Source organism: Mustela nivalis (assembly GCF_964662115.1).
Source record: "Mustela nivalis genome assembly, chromosome: 7".
Lineage (NCBI taxonomy): Eukaryota > Metazoa > Chordata > Mammalia > Carnivora > Mustelidae > Mustela > Mustela nivalis.
The window spans coordinates 134,775,709-134,795,967 of NC_139026.1; the positions used below are offsets into that span (position 1 = coordinate 134,775,709).

The window sequence follows — 20,259 nt, forward strand, 5'->3', positions numbered from 1 at the left end:
AGTCATCGTTTTTCAGACTTAAAAAAAAATCTCCAAATGTCTATTTATCTGTTATTTCAAGCTGTAATCTTCCTTCACTTCTGCCATCCCTCTGGAACTGTCAACCTGAATATGCGGGCTTTCTTAAATCCTTGTTTCTGCAAATGATATAAAACCAAAATTAAAAAAAAAAAGAAAAAAGCAGTCTTGTCTTAGGTGATACTTAGTTAAGCAATTATAGTTCAAATAGCTGTCACTTGACAGGTGGCATTTAAACCTCCAGTTGTTGATTTTGTCATTGATTTACCTTTTGCCATTGGGTAAAATTCCAGGCCCCATAAATGGAATAAAAAAACCCAAATCAGTTTGGTTCTTGCCAGATTTTTCACCCTTCTCTATTGCTAACATTTACCCTACTTTGCTGCTTTGCTCTTGCACCTCTTCAGCATTGACTACTTGCAATTCCACAAGTGTTCTTCCTCACTCTCTGTGTATGTTCTTGTATATGCGTCTTCCCTCCACCTGGCATGCTTTTTCCCTGTCCTTCAGATATCAGCTTACATATCTCTTCCACCAAAAAGCAGAAAATATTTATAGAAAACTAGGATTTTCCTTCTGTGTGTTCTTATGTTCAACTCTGAAAATTGCCTGTTTGATTTTTCAGTCTGTCGTACATGATTGTTCACGGGTGGGCTCTGTTATCATCTTGTAATGAGAAAAACAGAAGCTCTGATATTTATCCACAATAGCAATTACCTCAGTGGGCAACTGTGAGCAAAATATATTTAAAAGTAATCTTGTATTTTATATTGTAGCTGTATTAGATGTTTTTCATTCTTCATAACACTCATAAGGCTTCAACTTTGTTTTTTTACTAACTTTTAGTTAAGAATGAAGTATTTTAGATAAAGATTATATTTCTTTTTCTTTTCAGTTGCTGCTGAATTTGAATCAGGCTCATCTGGTGGGGCCACCTCTTTAGAATCTACTTTTGAAAGACATATAAATTGTGACGATGTACTGAAATCATACAGAGAGTACTCACAGTTTCTGAAGAAAAAGTATACCATCTGAAAGATAAATAGTAGAAATTTATTTTCTGGATGTTTACACAACATTTAATAATTTCCTATTAAATGGATGATATGCAAAAATCTTTCTTAAAGGAAAATATTTTTGGATCATGTGTGTAATGAAAGTTTATATAATATTTTAAGCTATGTTTCTTGGTAGCTAATTAACTTTTAAGCAGATTTTTTTTTTATATGGAAATCAGTATTATTGGGTTTTACATGCTTCAGGCTTCCCAAATACCAGCTTTCTAAACAGCACCCACCCAACCAACCAAGTTTTCATGAATACTTCAGTCATGTTAATTGATAACTTTTTGGTATTTTCCAATTTTTATTACTATATATGAACCTGAAGATTTAGAAGACATTAATTTTAAGACAGTCTTAAAATTAGAAGGAAAAAAAAGAACTTTTACCCCAGAACCATTTGCAAGGCAATTGTTAAATTATGCCTGATTCCCATAGCATTTATATCCAAGTCAATACATTCCACATAACTACTGTATAACCTTGACAATCAGACAATTAATTCTAATAAAGTTAACCCTTGAATAATTGCAGGGATTATGGGCACTGACCATTTGCAGTCAGAAATATGTGAATAACTTTTGACTCCCCAGGCACTTGAGTACTAATCTGCTATTGACCAGAAAACCAACTTTTACAAAAACAGTTAATTAGCCTGTGTTTTGTTTGTTATATGTATTCCATATTATATTTTTATAATAAAGTAAGTTAGAAAAGAAAGTGTTATTAAAATCATAAGAGAAAATACACTGACAGTACTGTCATGTATTTATTGAAAAAATCTGCATATAGCTGCACCCATTCAAACTGTGTTAACTATACATTCTTTTTAAGATTTTATTTATTTATTTGACAGAGAGAGAGAGAGAGACAGAGCACAAGTAGGCAGAGTGGCAGGCAAAGGGAGATAGAGAAGCGAGCTCCCTGCTGAAAACAGAGACTGATACAGAACACCATCCCAGGACCCTGGGATCATGACGTGAGCCCAAGGAAGTTGCTTAACCGACTGAGCCACCTAAGCACTCTATACGTTCTATCATTTAATCATTTAATTCTCATGCTCTTTTTAAGTTTTGTCACTTGTCTGTAATATCCTTTACAGCAAGGAAGGTCCTGTTCAGAGCCATGTATTTAATTCCGATGTTGTGTCTCTTAGTCTCTTTCAGTTTTGAACAGTTCCTTAGTCAGTCTTTCCCGGATTTTCATGACATTTAATTTTTTGAAGAGTTAATTCCAATAATGTAGAATGTCTTTCAGTACAGGTTTTTCTTATGTTTCCTTATGATAAAATTGAGATCAGGGATGCCTGCGTGGTTCAGGTCATGATCCCAGGGTTCTGAGATTGAGTCTTGCATCGAGCTCTGAGCTCACTGGGGAGCTTGCTTCTCCCTCTGCATGCTGCTCCCCCTGCTTGTGTTTTCTCTCTAATAATACTGAGTTTTCCAAATACTATTTTAATTGATTAACTCTCAATGTTTAAAAAATTTCCTATAAGGATCTTGCAGATATTTTTTAGATTTATTCCCAGTTATTTGATACTTTTGATCCTATTATAAATATTATTTTAAAAAGCCAATTTCATTTCCTGTTGCTAGGTTATAGAAATAAAATTATTTTGCATATTGAGCTTAGATTCACCTATCTTGCTAAACTATCTTATTACGTTGTTTCTGACAGTTCTGGAGGCTGGGAAGTCCAAATTCAAGGCAGTAGCAGATTCAGTGTCCAGTGAGGGCCTGTTTCCTGGTTCATGGATGGTGGCCTTCCTCCTGTTTCTTCGTATTGCACAGGGCCAAGGGAGCTCTCTCAGGACTCCTTTATGAGTGCACTAATCCCATTCATGAGGGTTCCACCTTCAAAAGTAATCATTTCCCAAAGTCTCCACCTCTAAATACAATTACATTGAACACTAAGATTTAACACACTAATTTGGGAGCTGGGGGGACAGAAATATTCAGTCTGTAGCAAGGCTGTTCCTTGTTCTTTGCCATGTAGACCTCTCCAATATGGCTTTTTACTTCATGAGGCCAGTAAGGAGAATTTCCATGCAGAGAGGGCTCATTGGTTTTTTAAGGATTTCACCTTCTTCAATCAGGCTTACATAGAATAATCCCTTTTGGATTAACTTGAAATTAACAATTAATTATATCTGCAAGATTTCTTTACAGTTGCCATGTTCTGATGGCTAGAGTCAAGTCACAGATCTTGGCTACACTTAAGGGAAAAGGATTATAAAAGGTGAGAACACCAAAAAGCATTTATTATGGGGTCACTGAGGGTCTTTATATTACAATTATATTAAGAGATCCCTTATACTACTAGTTTTCTAAGTTTTATCATGGTGCATGTTGAATGAATGTTTCTTTTGCATATATTGAGATAATTTTTTAAATTTGTCAGTGTGTTGAATTACATTATGTGCTCATGTTAAACCAACCTTGCATTTCTTAGGGAAACTGAATTTCATTCATTTCATTGTGATTTCATTCATTTGTTTCATATATTGCTACTATTGATATGCTAATATCCTAGTGAGGAATTTCTCCTGTCCATGGATAATGTTAATACAAGGAATTTTGAATACATTTAACTCAAAATTTTTAAAAGATTTTATTTATTTATTTGAGAGAGGGACAGTGAGAGAGAGCATGAGAGGCGAGAAGGTCAGAGGGAGAAGCAGACTCCCATGGAGCTGGGAGCCCGATGCAGGACTCGATCCTGGGACTCCGGGACCGTGACCTGAGCCGAAGGCAGTTGCCCAACCAACTGAGCCACCCAGGTGCCCCATTTAACTCAATTTACTTGGCTTCCAACTTATGTGTATTGATGCTTTGTGTTTTCTGTCTCGTATCTTTAAAAAATAATCGACCATTTTTATAACTTTTATATGATACTCTCAATGTTCATTTAAATTGAACTATATATTTAAGTTTTTTCTTTTTTCTTACATCTCAGAATTTCTATTTGGGATTATATACATATGTTCTGTACATAATGTACATACTTTATGTACATACTTTAGGTACATACTTTATATACATACTTTAAAATTTTCATAAGTGAGAACTGCCAGGTAATGAACCTCTATTTAAAAATGTCTTTACTGGGCACCTGGATGGCTCAGTTGATTAAATGTCTGTCTTTGGCTCAAGTCATGATCCACGTGTCCTGGGATCGAGCCCCACTTCAGGCTTACTGCTCAGCCTGGAGTCTTCTTCCTGTATCCCTCCCCACCACTTGTGCTTCCTCTTTCTCTTTTCTTCTCTCACTCTCTTACAAATGAATAAAAAATTTTAAAAAATAAGTAAATGTCTTTATTTCCTCTTACTTTCGATACACATTTTCACTGTATAGAAAATCCTAGGTGAATAGTTATTTTCTTTGATCATACAGAAAATGTTATTCCACTGCCCTTTGTCTTTCATAATTGCTCTATAGAAATCAGGTGTCTACCTATTTCTCTATTGAACATAATCTTCCCCACTCTGTTCCTTTTCCCCACAATTTTTGGTTACTTTAAAGATTTTACTTATGGGGAAAATTTTTTTGTTGTTGTTTACTGCAGGTATGCTCTTATGTATCTAGATTTGGATGTCTTATTATTTAATAATGTTCCATAATTAGAATTGCATTTACAACAGCTCCAAAAACCATGATATACCTAGGAATAAGCCTAACCAAAGAAGCAAAAGATCTATACTCTAGAAACTACAGAACATTTTTGAAGGAAATTGAGGAGATGAAATCACATCCCATACTCATGGATTGGAAGAATAAACATCCTTAAAATGTTTATGCTGCCCAGAGCACAATTTACACTTTCAATACAATCCCTATCAAAATGTCATAGGCATTTTTCATAGAGCTAAAACAAATAATTCTAAAATATGTGTGGAATCAGAAAAAAACCCAAATAGCCAAAGGAATGTTGAAAACAAAAAATCCAAAACTGAGGCATTACAATGTCTGACTTCAAGCTATATTACAAAGCCATAGTCATCAAGACAGTATGGTATTGGCACAAAAACAGACACACTGATCAAAAGAACAGAATAGAGAGCCCAGAAATGGACTCTATGATCAACTTATCTTCGACAAAGCAAGAAAGGACATCCAATGGAAAAAAGATATTTTTTTCAATAAATGGTGCTGGGAAAACTCTACAACCACATGCAGAAGAATGAAACTAGACCATTCTCTTACACCGTACACAAGGATAAAATGGATGAAAGACCTCAACATGAGACAGGAATCCACCAAAATCCTAGAGGAGAACATAGGTAGTAACCTCTTTGACACTGGCCACAACTTCGTTCACGATGCCTCTCTAAAGGTAGGGGAAACAGAAGCAAAATGCACTTTTGGGACTTAAACCAAGATAAGTTTTTGCACAGCAAAGGAAACAGTCAACAAAACTAAGAGGCAATCCACAGAAGAATTGGAGATCTTTGCAAATGACATTTTGGATTAAGGGCTGATATCCTAGATCTATAAAGAACTTCTCAAATTCAACACCCCAAAAACCAAACAATCCAGTCAAGAAATGGGCAGAACACATGAACAGACACTTCTGCAAAGAAGACATCCAAATGGCTAACAGACACATGAAAAAATATTCAACTTCACTATCCATCAGGGAAATTCAAGACCACAATGAGATGCCACCTTACACCGGTTAGAATGGCCAGAATTAACAAGATAAGAAACAAGTGTTGGTGAGGTTATGGAGAAAGGGGAATCCTCTTGTGCTGTTGGTGGAAATGCAAGCTAGTACAGCCACTCTGGAAAACAGTGTGGAGGTTCCTCAAGACGTTTAAAGTAGAGCAACCCTGTGACCCACCAATTGCACCACCAAGTCTTTACCCCAGAGATAAGGATGTAGTAAAAAGAAGGGGCAAGCACCCCACTGTTCATAACTGCAATGTCCATAAGAGCCAAACAGTGGAAGGAACCGTGATGTGCTTCAAAGATGAATGGATAAAGATGTGGTTTATATATACAATGGAATATTACTCAGCTATCAGAAAGGATGAATACCCACCATTGCATTGACATGGAACTGGAGGGGATTGTGCTAAGTGAAATCAGTCAGGCAGAGAAAGACAATTACCATATGGTTTCACTCATATGTGGAAGATAATGAATAGAGTTGAAGACCACAGGGAAGGGAGGGAAAATGGAATGGGATGAAATCAGAGGGGGAGACAAACCATGAGAGACTCTGGACTCCGGGAAACAAACGAGGGATTAACTGGGTGGTGGGTATTAAGGCAGGCATGTGTTGGGATGAGCACTGGCTGTTATGTGCAACTAATAAATCATTGAACAGTACAACAAAAACTTATGACATACTATATCCTGTCTAATAACATAATAAATTTCATTTGGCTTTTTGAATCTATTATTTGGTGTCTCAAAAGATATTTAGACTTTATCTAAACTTCATATCTCTTAACCTCTTTTTCATGTTTCCATAGTTGTTTTTTGGTCTTTCTCCTTATATTCTCAATTATTACTCCTTTTTTCCTAATTGTCACCTATGATGTATCCAGGCTGCTGTCTGACCTATCCATAGGAATTTAAATTGGGGTAATTGTATTTTAAAATACATTTTCTTTGGGTCTTTAAAAAATCTATTAAAATAATTAGTTTTTCATTATTTGAGAATATGGGTTTTTTTTAATTCATTAACTGAGGTTTTTTTTTTTTTTTTTTTTAAGAATTTATATATTTATTTGACAGAGAAACAGTGAGAGAGGGAACACAAGCTTGGGGAGTGGGAGAAGGAGAAGTGGGCTTCTCGCAGAGTGCGGAGCCTGTTGTGGGACTTGATCCCAGGACCCTGGAATCATGACCTGAGCTGAAGGCAGATCCTCAAGACTGAGCCACCCAGGTGCCTGAGGATCTGCTTTTAAAAAGAAATAAAAGTTAAGGGTAGGGACCACTAAACAGACAATAGGAATGACTATATTTTTGTTCTTTTTTAAAAATTTTTTAGCTTTAAAATGTACAGTGTGAAAGCCAAACACCCCACTAAAAAGGAGAACTACAGGCCAGTGTCTCTGATGAACATGACTAGCAAATCAAATTGAATAATACATTAAAAGAAGTGTTCACCATGATCAAGTGGGTTTATTCCTGTGTTGCAGGAATGGTTCATTATTCACAAATCAATGTAATACACCACATTAAAAGGATAAGAACCACATGATTCTCTAAATGGAGGCAGAAAAAAACACTTGACAAAATACAGCGTCTGTTCTTGATAAAAACCCTCAACGAAGTAGAGATAGATGGATCATACCATAATATGATAAAAGTCATATAAGAAAGACCCTCAGCTAATATCATCCTGAATTGGGAAAAACTGAGAGCTTTCCCCCTATGGTCAGGAACAAGATGAATATCCACTCTCACCATTACTATTTAATAGTACTGGCAGTCTTAGCCTCAGCAATCAGACAACAAAAAGAAATAAAATGCATCCAAATTGTCAAGGAAGAAATCAAGCTTTCACTATTTGCAGATGACATGGTACCCTATGTAGAAAACCTGAAAGAGGGATGCCTGGGTGGCTCAGTGGGTTAAAGCCTCTGCCTTCGGCTCGGGTCATGATCCCAGAGTCCTGGGATCAAGCACTGCATCAGGCTCTCTGTTCAGCAGGGAGCTTGCTTCCTCCTCTCTCTCTGCCTGCCTCTGTCTACTTGTGATCTCTGTCAAATAAGTAAATAAAATCTTAAAAAAAAACATAAACCTGAAAGACTCCACCAAAAAATTTTCTCTAACTAATACATGAATTCCATAAATTCACAGGACATAAAATCAATATAGAGAAATGTGTTATATTTCTATACACCAATAAAGCAGCAGAAAAAGAAATTAAGGAATTGATACCATTTGCAATTGCATAAAAATAGATACGAATAATCCTAAACAAAGAGGTAAAAGGTCTGTATTCAGAAAACTACAGACTGTATACAGAAAGCTACAGAACACTTATGAATGAAATTGAAGAAGACAAAAATAATTGGAAAAACATTCCATGCTCATGGATTGGAACCAATGTTGTTAAAATGTCTATGCTACCAAAAGCAATCTACACATTTAACACAATCCCTATCAAAATACCACCTGGGTTTTTCATAGAACTAGAACAAATAATCCTAAAATTCATATGAAACCACAAAAGACCTTGAGTAGCCAAAGCACTCCTGAATAAGGAAAAGCAAAGCTGAAGGCATCATGATTCTAGATTTCAAGCTATATTACAGAAGTGTAGTCATCAAGACCGTATACTACTGGCACAAAAACCAGATATGTAGATCAATAGAACAGAATAGCTAACCTGGAAATGGATCCACAACTACATGGTGAACTAATCTTAAATAATGCTGGAAAGAATATCCATAGATATTCAACAAATGGTTTGGAAAAACTGGATAACAATATGCAGAAGAATGAAACTGGAGCACTTTCTTGCACCCTACATAAAAGTTAATTCAAAATGGTTGAAGGACTGAAATGTGAAATAGGAAACCATCAAACTCCTGGAGGAGAACATAGGCAGGAACCTCTTTGATCTTGGCACCAGAGGCAAGGTAAACAAAACAAAAAATGAACTATTGGGACTTCATCAAGATAAAAAGCTTGTACACAGTGAAGGAAACAATGAAACTAAAAGGCGGCCTATGGAATGGGAGAAGATATTTGCAAATGGCATATCTGATACAGGGGTAGTATCTAAAATCTATAAGGAACTTACAAAACTCAATACCCAGAAAACAAATAATCCAGCTAAGAAATGGGAGGAAGATATGAATAGACACTTTTACAAAGAAGACATCTGGATGTCTAACAGACACATGAAAAGGTATTCAAGATCATTCTTCATCAGGGAATTGCGAATCAAAACCATATTGAGATACCACCTCATACCTGCCAGAATGGCTACAATTAAAAATGGACAATATAACAGGTGTTGGCAAGGATGTGGGGAATGGAGAAACCCCTTGCACTTTTGGTGGGAATGAAAACTGGTGCAGCTACTCTGGAAAACAGTATGGAGTTTCTTCAGAAAGTTAAAAATAGAGCTACCCTATGATCTAGCAATTGTACTACTTGTTATTTACCCAAAGGATACAAAACTACAGATTCAAATAGGTAGAGTTCTCCTGATCTTTATAGCGGCTTTATCAACAATAGTCAATCTATGGAAAGAACCCAAATGTCCATTGCCTGATGAATGGATAGAGAAGATGTAGTATATATGTATAATGGAATATTACTCAGCCACCAAATAGAATAAAATCTTACCATTTGCACAGATGTGGTTGGAACTGGAGTGTATTATGCTAAGCAAAATAAGTCAGTCAGAAAAAGACATACCATATGATTTCACTCATATGTGGAATTTAGGAAACAAAACAGATGAACATATGGGAGGGGAAAGTAGAGAAGGAACCAAACCATAAGAGACTCTATTTTTTTTTTTTTAAGATTTTATTTATTTCTTTGAGAGAGAGAGACAGAGCATGAGCAGGGGGGAGGAGGCAAGGGGACAAGGAGAAGCAGGCTCCCCACTGGGCAGGGAGCCCAATGTGGGGCTCCATCCCAGGACCCTGAGATCATGACTGGAACTAAAGGCAGGTGCTTAACCAAGTGAGCCACCCAGGTGCACCTCCAACCATAAGAGACTATTAACTATAAAGAACAAACACAGTGGTGATGGAGGGAGATCCTATGGTAGTTCTATTTTTAATTTCTTGAGGAACCTCTGTATGGTTTTCAGTGGTAACTGTAACAGTTTACATTCCCACCAACAATGAATTAGGGTTTCTTTCCTCCACATTCTCATCAGCATTTGGTACTTCTTGGGGTTTTTTTTGGTTTGTTTTTTGGTTAAAAGTTATTTCTCACTATAGTTTGATTTCATTGCTCTGGTGATTAGTGATGTTGAACATGTTTTCATGTATGTGTTTTTATCTTGGGAAAATGTTCAGGTCTTTTGACCAGATTTCAATTAGGTCATCTAGCTATCTATTGAATTGCATGAGTTCCTTGTATATTTTAGATATTAACAACTTACTGATTATGGTTTGGAAATATTTTCTCGCCATTTCATAGGTTGCCCTTTTTAAAAAAAAATTGTTATCACCCAGTGCTCATCACAAGGGCCCTCTTTTTTTTTTTTTAATTTCTTTTCAGGATAACAGTCTTCATTGTTTTTTGCAGCACACCCAGTGCTCCATGCAATCTGTGCCCTCTCTAATACCCACCACCTGGTTCCCCCAACCTGCCACCCCCTGCCCCTCCAAAACCCTCAGATTGTTTTTCAGAGTCCATAGTCTCTCATGGTTCACCTCCCCTTCCAATTTCCCTCAACACTCTTCTCCTCTCCATCTCCCCTTGTCCTCCATGCTATTTGTTATGCTCCAGAAATAAGTGAAACCATATAATAATTGACTCTCTCTGCTTGACTTATTTCACTCAGCATCATCTCTTCCAGTCCCATCCATGTTTCTACAAAAATTGGGTATTCATCCTTTCTGATGGAGGCATAATACTCCATAGTGTATATGGACCACATCTTCCTTATCCACTCGTCCGTTGAAGGGCATCTTGGTTCTTTCCACAGTTTGTCGACCATGCTGATTGCTGCTATACACATTGGGGTACAGATGGCCCTTCTTTTCACGACATCTGTATCTTTGGGGTAAATACCCAGTAGTGCAATTGCAGGGTCATAGGGAAGCTCCATTTTTAATTTCTTGAGGAATCTCCACACTGGTTTCCAAATTGGCTGTACCAACTTGTATTCCCACCAACAGTGTAAGAGGGTTTCCCTTTCTCCACATCCTCTCCAACACATGTTTCCTGTCCTACTAATTTTGGCCATTCTAACTGGTGAAAGATGATAGATATCTCGATGTAGTTTTAATTTGAATCTCCCTGATGGCTAGTAATGAACAAGGGCCCTCTGTAATTCCCATCACCTATTTCACCCATTTCCCTACCCACCTCCCCTCTGGTAACCATCAGATTGTTTTCTATACTTAGGAGTCTGTTTCTTGGTTTGTCTGTCTCTCTTTTTCCCCCTCTTTGTTCATTTGTTTTGTTTCTTAAGTTCCAAAAATCATATGGTATTTGTCTTTCTCTGACTGACTTAATTCATTTAGCCTTATACTCTGTAGGATTTTTTGTCTGTTTGTTTTTGTTTGTGTGTGTGTGTGTGTGTGTGTGTGTGTGTGTGTGTGTTTTACATATAATATATTATTTGCTTCAGGGGTACAGGTCTGTGAATCATCAGTCTTATGTTATTTACAGCACTCACCATAGGACATACCCTCACCCATGTGCATAACTAAGCTACTCTATCCCTCCCGTCCACCCCCCAGAAAACCTCAGTTTGTTTCCTGAGATGAGTCTCTTATGGTTTGTCTCCCTCCCAGTCCCATCTTGTTTCTTTTTTTTCCATTCCCACCCCCCATAAACCCCTGCCCTGCCTCTCAAATTTCTCATATCAGATAGATCATATAATAATTCTTTCTCTGATGGGCTAATTTTGCCTAACCTAATACTCTCTAGTTCCATCCACAGCATTGTAAATGGCAGGATTTTGGGCTTTTGATGGTTGCATAGTATTTCATTGTATATACCTCATCTTCTTTATCCATTCATCTGTTGATGGACATCTAGTCTCTTCCCATAGTTTGGCTATTTTGGACATTGCTGCTATAAATATTTGGGTGCATGTGCCCCTTCAGATCACTACACTTGCACCTTTAGGGTAAATACCCAGTAGTGCAACTGCTGGGTCATTTCCCACCAATAGTGTAGGAGTGTTCCCCTTTCTCCACATCCTCCCAACATCTGTCATTTCTTGACTTGTTAATTTTAGCCATTCTGACTAAATGAGTTGGTACCTCATTGTGGTTTTGATTTGTATTTCCCTGATGCTGAGTGACTAAAAAAAAAAAAAAAAAAGAAAATTGATAAGATATGTTGGTTGAAAAAAAAAGAGGAAAGAATGTGAGCAGGCTGGAGACTAAAACAAAGCCATGTAGTAGATTTAAGGTATATTTTGATCTGTTAGAAGAAACTGTATCCCTGAAGAAAGAAAAGCCTATATGTATTCAAAAAGTAAGGTTAAATACAATGAAGGGATAGAATATACCAATGAAAATTAAAAAATTTTAAAAAAAGGTATAGATAAGATAAAATAGTTTAAAAAGTTTAAAATAGGAAAGAGGAAAAATATCAAAAACTGAATAAGAAGAAAATAAAATTAAAATTATTTAACTTTGAAAGACTAAAGAATCATGGGGGGAAAGCCATGAATTCTATGTATTGCATTCCCTAGATCCGAGTTCTGCAGTTCTCACTGATCTGTTAACATGGTCTTGGCTGGATGTTCTTGCTGATCTGGGGGAGGGGCCTGTGGCCAGGATTCTCAAATGTCTTTGCCTGAGCCGGAATTGCACTGCCTTTGCCTGGGGCCAGGCTAACTAATCTGCACAATTTTGGTCTCGGGAGATTTTGTTCCCTGAATGCTTTCTGTAGAGCTTTGGAGGACAGGAATAATGATGCCAGTCTCCCAATCTCTGGCTGGAGGAGCCAAGAGCTCAGGGTCCCACTCCTCAGTGCGCCCTGAGAGAAAAGCAGTCAATCTCTCATATCTCTCTGGTCTCCAACCTGTGTTCAGAGCATTTCTATCTCTGGCACAGGGCTCTGTTTGGAGTCTCCAAACCCAGCAGATTCCTGCCATCCTGTTCCTCCCAGAAGAGGAAGGTGAGTCTCCCTGGATCAGCGACTTGTGGGGTCCATGCTCTTTGAGATCATAGTTTAAGATAACCCCGAGCTGAGAGCCCCTCCTTGGTCTCATCTCTGCTGCCAGCTTCCCTGCTTTGATACCTGGGAGCTCTGCCACACTCAGACACCCCTGGTCTTTCTGTGACCACACTGTTCCTGCGAGGGCTCTAACCCCTGTTTAGCTTCTGGAGTGAGGTCCCTTAGTGGAGCCAACTTCTAAAAGTTCTGATTTTGTGCTGTGTTGCTCCACCATTTGCTGGGAGCCAGCCTCTCCCCCCTACAGTCTATCTTCCTGTATATTGCCTCAGAATCACTTCTCCATACATCCTACCTTGCAGAAAGTGGTTGCTCTTCTGTTCCTAGAATTGTTGCTCTTCTTCTCTTCGATCTCCTGTTGAGTTTATAGGTGTTCAGAATGGTTGATAACTATCTAACTGAACTTCTGGGACCTGATGATTTTAGGTCTCCTCCTCCTCTGTCATCTTGTTTCTTCTCCCTCTACACACCCTTATACTCTCTAATTTTAACCACATTTGTTCTTTTTTTTAAATGGCTGAAAAATATTCCATTTTATATATACCATATCTTCTTTATCCATTCCTCTATCAATGATCACTTGGGTTGCTTCCATATCTTGGCTATTGTTAAGTAATTCTTCAGTAAATATAAGGTGCATGGTCCCTTTGAATTAGTGTTTTTTAATCTTTGGTTAAAAACTCAGTAGTGCAAAAACAAAAACAAGAACAACCCCCACCCCCCAAAAAAAACAAACCCCAGTAGCGCAATTACTAGATTGTGAGGTATTTCTATTTTTAACTTTTTGAGGAACCTCCATAGTGTTTTCCACTGGCTGTAAAAAAAAACTGGCTGTACCAGTTTTCATTCCCACCACCAATATTGCAAGAGTTTCTTTTTTTCCACATCCTCACCACTCCTGATATCTGGTGTTCTTTATTTTAGCCATTCTGACAGGTATGAGGTGATATCTCATTGTAGTTTTGATTTGCATTTCCCTGATGATATATGATAATGAGCATCTTTTCAAATGTGTGTGTTGAGCGTCTGCAAGTCTTCTTTGGAAAAAATGTCTGTGTCTTCTGCACATTTTAAAATTGGATTATTCCTTTTGTGTGTGTTCAGCTTTGTAATTTCTTTATAGATTTTGGATTCTAACTCTTTATTACGTATGTCAACCCTTTATCAGGTGTGTTATTTGTAAATTTCTCCTATTCCATAGTTTGCCATTCAGTTTTGTTGATTGTTTCTGTCATTGCACAAATGCTTTTTATTTTGATGTAGTTCCCATAGTTTATTTTTGCTTTTGTTTCCTTGGTTTCAGGGACCTATCTAGAAAAAAAGTTGCTATAGCCAATGCCAGAGGAATTATTATCTTTGTTCTTTTCTATGATTTTTGTGGTTTCGGGTCTCACATTTAGATCTTTAATCCATTTTGAATTTGAATTTATTTTGTGTATGTTGAAAGAAAGTCGTCTAATTTCATTCTTTTGCATGTTGCTGTCCAGTTTTGGACACCATTTGTTGAAAGGACTTTTACTCATGGGTATTCTTTCCTGATTTGTTAGAGATAATTTAATTGGCCATATAATTGTGGGTTTATTTCTGTTTTCTACTCTGTTCAGTTGATCTCTGTGTCTATTTTGTGCCAGTACCATACTGTTTGGATTAATACAGCTTTGTAATATAACTTGCATTTCAGAATTGTGATGCCTCCAGATTTGCTTTTCTTTTTCAAGATTGCTTTAGCTACTTGAGGTCTTTTGTAATCCCATAAAAATTTTAAACCTGTTTGTTCTGGTTCTGTGAAAAATACTATTTTTTTGATAGGATTGTGTTAAATGTGTAGATTGTTTTGGGTATCAAAGGAATTTTAACAATATTTGTTTTTCCAGTCCATGAGCGTGGACTGTCTTTCCATTTCTTTGTGTCATCCTCAGTTTCTTTTATCAGTTTTTTTTTAAATAGTTTTCAGAGTACAGGCTTTCACCTCTTTGGTTTATTTCTAGGTATCTTATTATTTTCATTGCATTTGTAAGTGGTATTTTTTCTGTAATTTCTCTCTCTGTTGCTTCTTTTTTGGTATGTGGAGATAGAACAGATTATTGTGCATTAATTTTGTATCCTGCAACTTTACTGAATTTGTTTATCAGTGCTAGCAGCTTTGTGGGGAGTCTTTTTGGTTTTCTATATACAGTATCATGTCATCTCCAAATAGTGAATGTTTTACTTTTCCCTTACCAATTTGGATACCTTTTATATGTTTTTGTTGTCTGATTGCTGTGGGTAGAACTTCCAGTAATATGAAGGAAAAAGGTGGTGACTGGACATCCTTGTCTTGTTTCATAGCTTGCCTTTTGCTTTTGTTGTGGTTTTCTCTGCTGCATAGAGCTTTTTCTTTTTTAATTTTTTAGAAAAGATTTTTTAAAATAATCTCTATACCCAAAATGGGGCTCAAACCTACAACCCCAAGATCAAGAGTTGCATGCTCTACTGACCAAGCCAGCAAGGCACCCTTGCACAGAGTTTTTTTAGTGTGATGCCGTTCCATACATGTATTTTTCATTCGTTGCTTTTGTTTTGGTTTAAAAAAAAAAAAGTCATTGCCAAGACATTAAAGAGCTTACTTCTTATATTTTCTTCCACGAATTTTGTTGTTTAAGGTCTTACCTTCAAGTCCTCAATATATTTTGAATTGATTTTTGTGTTTGATGAAAGGAGTCTAGTTTCATTCTTTTGCATATGGATATATAGTTTCCCCAGTATCATTTTTTGAAGAGACCATTTTTCCCTATTTTATATTCTTGATGTTTTGTCAAAAGTTAGTTGACTTTAACTGTATGGGTTTATTTCTTTATTTTTATTTTTATTTTTATTTACTTGACAGACAGAGATCACAAGTAGGCAGAGAGGCAGGCAGAGAGAGAGGAAGGAAAGCAGGCTCCTGCTGAACAAAGAGCCCGATGCGGGGCTCTATCCCAGAACCCTGGGACCATGACCCGAGCCAAAAGCAGAGGCTTAACCCACTGAGCCACCCAGGCGCCCCTGTATGGGTTTATTTCTAGGATCTCTTTTCTGTTTATTTAAATGCCTGCTTTTATGAACAACACTACACTGTGTGATTACTATAGCTCTATTACTACATACAGTTTAAATTCAGAAAGTATGATGTCTCCAGCTTTGTTCTTTCTCAGGATTGCTTTTGCTATTCACAATCTTTTCACCTCCTTTGTTAAATATATTTCTAAGAATTTTATTGTGTTTGATGTTATTGTTAATGGATTTTTAATTTCTTTTTCAGGTAATTTGTTGTTATTGTATAGAAACACTACTGATATCAGGATGTTGATATTGTATCTTGCAAATTTCCTGAATTTGTTAATTACATCTAAAACTTTTTTGGTGGAATGTTTAGGATTTTCCATATATAAAATCATGTCATCTGCAAATAGACAGAACTTACTTTTTCCTTTCTTTTTTTGTTTTTTGTTTTGTTTTTTTTTTTGTTTGTTTTGTTTTTTTACTTTTTCCTTTCTGATTTAGAAAACTTTTAGATTTTTTTTCCCTTGCCTGATTGGACTGAGTCGGTGTGGTAAGAGTGGGCATCCTTGTCTTGTTCCTGATATTAGAGGAAAAGCTGTTAAGCTTTTGTCATTCAGTATGAAATATGGGTGCTTATCCAGTATGGCTTTTATTATTATGTTGAGGTATGTTTCTTTATCTAGTTTGTTGAGGGCGTTTATCGTGAATGGATGTTGAATTCTGTCAATTGCTTTTTATGGATCTACTGAGATTATCATATGATTTTTATCTTTTATTCTATTAAAGGTGTTATTTATTATTATTATTATTATCATTATTATGTTCTCCTTCTTCTTGTTATTATTATTATGTTTTTTTATTGATTTGTATATATTGAAACATCCCTGTATTACAAGGATGAATCCTGCCTGATCATATTGTATGGTACTTTTATTGTGATTTGAATTTTGTTTGCTAATATTTATTGTGAATTTTTCATCTATGTTCAGAGAAGATATTGGTCTGTGGTTTTTTGTTTTTTTTGTTTTGTTTTTCCTTGTAGTGTCTTTATCTGGCTTTGGTATCAGGACAATGCTGGCCATGTAAAATGAATTTGGGAGTGTTCCTTCCTCTTCAGTTTTTTGGAAGAGTTTGATAAGGATTGATGTTAATGCTTCTTTAATTTTTTTTAGCTTTTTCAAATCATTTTAATAACCTAGCAGTGATTCAAAATAGGAAAAGAGAATTCAAACTTGTTCCCTTAAGAGGGAGGCTACCATGACTGCTCTGCAAAGCACGACCAAGGGAAACGATGAAACCGGATTCCAAACAGCAAGGGTGGTAAGAAGGCTTCAAGGCTCATAGTTTGAAGAGTTTGGTTTCGGAAAGTCTCTGAGGGGCAGCAGAAGAAACGTGAAGCTTAAGGGACCCTCAGAGGACAGGGTGCGGTTGCTGGGTCATGAGCACCTTGAAGCATTTCTTGACGGTGATTCAGTGTCCAGAGTATTTTTCATCTGGGGATAACTGAGCAGGATGCACCGAGCAGGTCTGTTGTCCCATAGGGTCAAGCTTCTTCAGAGTATAGACTTGGTCTCCATGCTCATTGAGGTAATACTGGAGAAACATGACAATGCTGAAAGGAGATGTTCCCAATGCTTCTTTAATGTTTGTTAGAATTCAACCAATATAATTATCTGGTCTTCTTGTCATTGAGAGGTTTTTGATTAATGATTCAGTGTCTTTACTCATTCTTGGTGTGTTCATATTTTCTATTTCTTCATGATTCAGTCTTTATAGGTTATATGTTTCTATGAATGTATATATTTCTTTTTGGTTTCCAATTATTGCCATATAATTGTTCACAGTAATCTTTTACGATATTTGTATAGTTGTGGTGTCAGTTATGTCTCCTTTTTCATTTCTGATTTCATTTAATTGTTTTTTTCTGTTTGAGTAGAGTTAACACAATGTTCTATTAATTTCTAGTATACAACATAGTAATTCAATTTCTCTATATGTTATGCTATGCTCACCACAAATGTTGCGACCATGTTTTTTTAAAATCACTTAAAAAAGAAAAGATTATTTATTTATTTGAGAGAGAGAGAGAGCAGAAGCCAGGAGGGAGGGGCAGAGGGAGAGAGGGAGGGAGATTCCCTGCTAGGAAGGGATACAATGCTGGTCTCAGTCCCAGGACCCTGAGATCATGATCTGAGGTGAAGACAGAGGCTTAACTGATCGAGTCACTTTGGTGCCCCTGTAGTTTTCATGTTTAACTATACAATGCATAAAATTCTATTTTCCCTATGCTGTGGCTTTTATTTCCATGACTTATTTGTTCCATAGCTAGAAGTTTATATCTTCCACTCCCCTTCATACGTTTTCACCCATCCCTTCACTCCTACTCCCCTGGCAGCCATCAGGTTATTCTCTGTATTTATAGGTCTAATTCTGCATTTTTTCTGTTTATTCATTTGAGTTTTTTAGATCCCATATTTGTCTTTCTCAGTATGACTTAATTGACTGGGCATATTACCATCCAGGTCCATCCGTTTTGTTGTATATGGCAGGATCTCATCCTTTTTAAGGCTGCATAAAATTCCATTTTCTTTCTTTCTTCCTCCCTCCCTTTCTTTCTTCCTCCCTCCCTTCCTTCCTTCCTCTCTCCTTTCCTCCTTCCCTCCCTCTCTTTCTTTCTTCCTTCCCTCCTTTCTCCCTTCCTTTCTTTTATGTTGTGTTAGTCACCATGCAGTCCATCATTAATTTTGATGTAGTGTTCCATGATGCACTGTTTGTGTATAACACCCATTGTCCTCCTTAATACCCATCACCATCCCCTCACCCTCCTCTCCTCTAAAACCCTCATTTTGTTCCATTTTCTATTTCTTCCCTATCCATTTGTCTCCTGATAGAAATGTAGGTTGCTTTCATATCTTGGCTATTGTCAATAGTGCTGCAATAAATATAGGGATATATATGTCTGTTCAAAATTAGCATTTTCATTTTCTTGGGTAAATTGTAGTGAAATTACTGGGTCATATGGTATTTCTATTTTTAATTTTTTGTGGAACCTCCATATTGTTTTCCACAGTGAGCGTAGCAGTGTGCACTCTCACTAACACTGCACAAGAATTCCTTTTTCTTTTTTTTCGCATCTTTGCCAACACTTGGTATTTCTTGTGGTTTTGATTGTAGCAATTCTGACAAGTATAAGATGATACGTCATTGTTATTTTGATTTGCATTTCCCTGATGATGAGTGATGTTGAACATCTTTTCATGATCTTTGGTCATCTGTATGTCTTCTTTGAAAAACTCCTTTTCAAGTCTTTTGCCCATTTTGAAACTGGAATTTTTTTAAGTGTTGAGTTACAGAAGTTCAATATGAATTTTAGATATTAACCGTTTATTGGATATGTCTCTTGGAAATATCTTCTCTTATTCTGTAGGTTGTCTTTTTGTTTTGTTTATGGTTTACTTTGCTGTGCAAAAGCTCTTTATTTTGAAGTAGTCCCAATAGTTTATTTTTGCTTTTGTTTCCCTTGCCCTAGGGAACATATCTAAAACATATCTAAAAAAATGTTGATATGACTGATATCAGAGAAATTACTGCCTGTGTTCTTTTCTAGGATTTTTATGGTTTCAGGTCTCATATCTAGGTCTTTAAGCCATTCTGAGTTTATTTTTTGTATGGTTTTAGAAGGTGGTCCATTTTTATTCATTTATATAGCTGTCCTGTTTTCCTATACCATTTATTAAAGAGACTGTTTTTTCCCCATTTTGTAGTCTTGCCTCCTTTGTCATAGATTAATTGAGCTAATGAGTATAGGTCTAATTCTGAGCTCTCTTCTGTTCCACTGATCTTTTTGTGACAATACCATAATGTTTTGATTATGGAAATCTGGTATGGTGATATCTCCAGCTTTGTTTTTCTTTCTCAAGATTGCTATGTCTATTTGAGATATTTTGTGACCAAGAAAAAAAGAGAAAGTACCCAAATAAACAAAAACAGAAATGGAAGAGGAGAAGTAACAACTGATACCACATAAATACAAAGTATTATAAGAGAATACTGTGAAAAATAATATGCCAACAAATTGGACAACCTAGAAGAAATGGATAAAATCCTAGGAACATATAATCTTGCAAAACTGGATCAGGAAGGAATAGAAGATCATTTCTGATTTTATTTATTTGAGTCTTCTTCTCTTTTCTTCTAGTGTAGCCGAAGATTTGTTTAGTTTTTTTTTTGTTGTTGTTGTTCTTGTTTTTTTTTTTTTTTTAAGATTTTATTTATTTTACAGAGAGAGATCACAAGGAGACAGAGAGACAGGCAG

The 20,259-nt window shown here is 36.4% G+C and overlaps 1 protein-coding gene and 1 pseudogene across 2 annotated transcripts in view; one reads left to right on the forward strand and one right to left on the reverse strand.

The window, feature by feature from the left end:
* The window catches only part of ANKRD26 (ankyrin repeat domain containing 26), a 144,496-nt gene extending 140,108 nt beyond the window's left edge, over positions 1-4,388 (forward strand). Inside the window, exon 41 of the mRNA XM_082740860.1 lies at positions 914-4,388. Coding sequence (XP_082596986.1) covers positions 914-1,053 — 140 coding nt within the window. The 3' untranslated portion in view covers positions 1,054-4,388. The remainder of the gene's footprint in view (positions 1-913) is intronic.
* Positions 4,389-17,270: 12,882 nt separating this feature from the next.
* LOC309869594 (H/ACA ribonucleoprotein complex subunit 3 pseudogene) lies at positions 17,271-17,567 on the reverse strand (annotated as a pseudogene). The gene has a single exon. The product of its transcript is annotated as an H/ACA ribonucleoprotein complex subunit 3 pseudogene (transcript).
* Between the last annotated feature and the right edge of the window lie 2,692 nt (positions 17,568-20,259).